This window comes from Pterocles gutturalis, unplaced genomic scaffold, assembly GCF_000699245.1.
Source record: "Pterocles gutturalis isolate BGI_N339 unplaced genomic scaffold, ASM69924v1 scaffold20555, whole genome shotgun sequence".
Classification (NCBI taxonomy): domain Eukaryota; kingdom Metazoa; phylum Chordata; class Aves; order Pterocliformes; family Pteroclidae; genus Pterocles; species Pterocles gutturalis.
In genome coordinates this window covers 18,867-23,547 of record NW_010141304.1, presented here as the reverse complement: position 1 = coordinate 23,547, position 4,681 = coordinate 18,867, and the positions used below count along the sequence as shown (strand labels likewise).

Sequence of the window (4,681 nt, the reverse complement as noted above, 5' to 3'; positions counted from 1 at the left end):
AGGTGTGGGCTGAGAAGAGCTTTTGGCTTGAGCCCTTTCAGGGAGATAGGCAAAACTGATGGGACCCTGCATGGACTGACTTGTCCAGCTGTGCCAGGGCACTTCTTGGTACACTCACAAGCAGAACTTGAAGAATATGTGGAAATACAAAATAGAGATGAAGGACTTATGGCATTCTCATCACTCTGGAGTTTAGACAGCTCCTGAGCAAAGCCTTTTGGGACCTCCATTCTGGACTGCAAAATTTCAGAGCTTATGCACCTCATCCTTTGTTAGATATGGCTGTAAATCAGTTTGTGAATACAATACCTGGAACCATGTTGATCTTGAAAGTTGAACTTGAACAAGAAAGTTCATGGCAGCCCATAGTTGCCTGGATGCTCTAGGGGAACCTGCAGCCTGAGTGGTGTTCCCAGGACCCACCCTCAAAACAAGAGGGGACCACAGGAGGGGTTCCACCACAGCTCTCCCATACAGTGAGGGTGCAGCGGGGAGAAGCTGTGATTGTTAAAGTCTTTAAAACTGATAGGACCACACACCTCTGTCAAGACTTCAGAATGGTGCCATTTTCTTTAGGGACATTAACCTAGTAGTTGTTAGGACTCCTGATGGGGAGACAGTGCTCTTTGCATCCCATCAGGTGGGGAAGGGAACTGAATTTGCTGCCTGCAGGATCTCTTAGAGGTCCATGTAAAAATGGGCAGAGGTCACTATTTACATTTTTTCTGTTCTGGGATGCTCTGGTTCAAGCAGGGTGCTCCAAATATGCCTGGAGGACTGGATTGTACAGGTGAACCAAGCAGAGGAAGTCTAATCTGCAGACTGGAGTGAGTGTGGTGGGTTAACCTTGGCTGGACGCCAGGTGCCCACCAGGCCCCTCTATCCCTCCCCCTTTCAGCAAAATAAGTTTGGGAGAATAAGATGAAAAACTCGTGGGTTAAGATAAAAGCAGTTTAATTAAAGCAAAAGCCAAGGCCATGCGTGGAAGCAAAAGGAAAAAAGAGATGTTATTCTCTACTTCCCATCAGCAAGTGATGTCCAGACACTTCCCGGGAAGTTGGGCTTCAATGTGCGTAGCAGTTGCTCTCAGAGACAAATGTCCTAACAACGAATGCCCCCCTCCTCCTCCCTTGCCTTAGCTTTTATTGCTGAGCTGATGTCATATGGTATGGAATATCCCCTTGGTCAGTTTGGGTCAGCTGTCCTGGCTCTGTCCCCTCCCAAGATCCTGCCCACCCCTGGGGCCTGGAGCCTACTGGAGGGGGTGTTGGGGAGACAGCCTTGATGCTGTGTGAGCACTGCTCAGCAGTAGCCAGAACACTGGTGTTATCAACACCTTTCTAGCTACCAGTGCAACACACAGCACTGTGAGGGCTGCTATAGGGGAAATTAACTCCATCTCAGTCAGACCCAATAAAATGAGCTAGTCTAAGGAATCAGAAAGAACTACGACATTACAGTCACTTTCATGGATCATACACTCGAGCACTTCTGAAGTTTCCCAAGCAATTGAGGGAAAATACATCAAGAATAAATCAAGTGTTTTCTAATGATGCTGAACATCCAGGAGCAATCTTGACCTTCCAGAAACATCTTGTGCATTCACAATGCACACTGGTTTCAGCAAGTCTGAAAATCAGCCTTCTTGTTGGGGAAACCTAATATGGATTTAGATCCTTGAGCTTAATAGCTTTGCTATTAAATAATTCATAGCTCTGCTATTAAACTGCATAGCAAAGGGCTAATTTTGAGGGAGAAAAAGGCAACGAATGAAGAAGTTAAATATCTTCAGTGATACTGAGCTGTGTGTCAGTACCAAGGTCTTGCTCACACTTGCTTATTATGCAGTGTTAAAAGATTCGTGGTGATTAAAAGGCTGGAATCTCTTAGAAGTGTTGTCTGTTGTCCGTGGTTGTTTTATGAAGACAATGGGTATATTTCCTCATAACGTGGAGGTGATAAGTCATCACAGGCATAGTCTTCCAGCAGTTCTTCTGGCTCATCAGAACTATCCTCTGACCTGAAAATAGGAAGAGGAGCAGGTGCGAAAAGAATTCAGCAAACACAAAGCATGCAAGTAACCTCAATGCTGCATCCTGTCAGCCTCTAATAGGCAACGCACTTCCTGACTTATTGAGAAAATGCTACAAAATGAAGTTTTACTGCAATTAAAGCATTTGCCGTGTTTGTTTCATGAAGTGTGAAAGTGTCAGGAGGTGACCTTTGTTTTTATGCTGCCTATGCCTGTCATATACATTGCTGAAGATGATGGGTCAGTCAGCAGTTTTTCAAACTGACTTTGATAAATGAACTAAAAGTGACTTGTGTTCTACGAAGGAAATAATTATGAGTAATTCTTATGATTAGAACATTTTTTCTTTGAGGAAAGAACTGTATATAATTATTTTATGTCTGATTAAAGCAGTTTTATACTGCTCTGCAACATCAGTGATCTTTTTTTATGCCCCAAAACCAGGAAAAGAGTAAGGGCTGGAAGGCTGCTACAGTGGGAGAGGAGCACATGCAGCCAGGCGCAACCAGGAGGGAGAGCATCTGGTAAAAAACTGACTCTTACATTGCTATAAAAATGCTGTTTGTGTGCTGACTCGTGTTGTGATTGTGTCCGAGTGGAAGCCTCTGGCTGTACATATAACAACCTTCTGGTCAACAGTGTAAAGGTAGTAAGATAAGCATTAAAAAAAAAAACAAAAAACAAACAAACAAAAAACCATGTGCAGAAGCATATATATTAGTATTTTCAAAAATAACAAGAGATTTAGTAGACTGAAAATTGAAAGGGATTAATAAATTAATATATTCTGGATAAAAATGCTTTTCAGAGAAAGTATGCATCCATAGTCTTTACTCAAGAAATACTCCTAACAAAGGAAAAAAATAATGCCTGAAGAAGGATAACACCATGGACTTGCTTTTGTTTCCTTTGAAACCGTACATACCACTTAAAACACTCAGAAGCCTGTGTCCAAACCCACTAAGACATTTCAGAAGATGTACCTCTGATTCCTGGTATTCTCTGCAGGATAAGTAGCATAGTCCTCATCTCCAGTAAAAGCTGGGTTATCCAAGGGGTAGGCAGGGCAGAAGAAAGCAGACCCTGGGGTGGGAATTGGTGAAGTGCTGGAGGAAGCAGCACTGCAGCAGCTGAGCACAGGGTGGAGGCAGCCAGGACCCACAGCAATGCCTTCCTGGGCTGGGTACGGCGGGGGGATGTACTGTACCACTGTGGCACCATGGAAAGTTATAGGCTGGTTAATACCGGTGAAGACAAAGGACTGTCCACTTGCAGTCTGGTCAAGGTCTGACGTATTTTCTTCTCTTTCTTTACAGGGCTTGCATGTAAGCATGTTAAATTTACAAACAGCAATCAGAATAAAAGTCACCCCAACAGACAGCAGAATGGGCCCTAGTAACTGAGTCCACTCCAGGTGAGTAACGCCATCGTATTTTATCCATCCCATCACGGTAAAAGTGATCCCCACCAGTCCCAAAAACACACCTGAAAAGAGCAAAGTGGCACCTGCTTTATCCCCATCTGACACCAGGACGTCGGATCTGTTTGGCTGATAAGGGGTGACAGAAAAGACATTCAAGGAGAAATCTTCAACATTGTTGTTGTTCTGCTCCATTGCTGAGTATAACTTATCTTCTGCCTCAAGAGAAAGGGGGCTTGTAACAGGCTCGGTGGGGCATGTAAAGTCGAAGGTTCAGGTTAGTTATACAAGAACTTTGTGGGTGTATGTTTAACAGAGTTCATCATGTGAAAGAATAAACTTTGCTTAGAAGAATAAAGGTCTGGGAAGTGAAGCCTGAAGCGATCACTAAAGACTTCTTGAATTACCACCATTGCTTCCGAAATGGCTTCACCCTTGCATGGCTGCATTTGTTTATTCTCTTCTTTAATTTGGCACCCCCTGAGACTTCCTCGATGTGCCCATGCCAGATGGGAGTGAAAGGAAGCCGCAGCCGCCGCAATCTTCCCTAGGCCCCCTGCCAGCTGATGCATCCAACATATGGACAGCATACGTTTAGTCAACAGCAGTGCAGTGACTCTCGCTCTCCCTGGGCCACCACTCCAGCAACCCAGATCTGCAGGAAAATGCAGGGCCATTGCTGGGACTGCCTTTTGGTGCTCTGAAGCACGACATTTATAGCCAAGTCTGGACCTCCACTGCAGCTTGTTCTGCAGTCCAGAGCTTCTGTGGTTTAAAAAATATCAAAGTAGGCTTTCTGATATTTTGATGAGGGGGAGCAGTGTGTGGGTGGGAGGGTAAGCGGCAACAGGGTGGTGAGTGCTCAACAGCCTGGGAGAGCTGCTGGTCGTGGGAGAAGTTATTTCAAGTCAGCCAAAGCCTTCCAGCTGTTTGAAGGTAGCGTAATTGCTCTGTAATCTCCCCTTAATTGTGGACATTTTTTGTCGTGGGATCTCCACTCCTTCCTCAAAGTTTATGCTGAATAAAGCCCACATACCCTGAATAGAGCATCACTAGAAGAATGAGAAAGCATCTCCTGTAGTTTTAAACCTTGTAAAGCAAGGCATTTACCCTGTACTCAGAAGTACCTAGAATATTTTTTTTACATCGCAATCAATTGTTCTGCTGAACATATGTCCCATAAATTAAGCAGACAGATTAATTGAATGTTGAGTTTTTCTATTTCCTAG

At 44.3% G+C, this 4,681-nt stretch overlaps 1 protein-coding gene across 1 annotated transcript; it reads right to left on the bottom strand.

Annotated features, from left to right (window-relative positions):
* Positions 1 to 1,917: 1,917 nt before the first annotated feature.
* Positions 1,918 to 4,024, bottom strand: TMEM174 (transmembrane protein 174). The gene is made up of 3 exons (XM_010083988.1): positions 4,006 to 4,024; positions 3,016 to 3,664; positions 1,918 to 2,020 (listed from the first exon to the last, which is right to left on the bottom strand). Exons 1-3 carry the CDS (start codon positions 4,022 to 4,024, stop codon positions 1,918 to 1,920), a joined length of 771 nt encoding a protein of 256 aa, XP_010082290.1.
* Between the last annotated feature and the right edge of the window lie 657 nt (positions 4,025 to 4,681).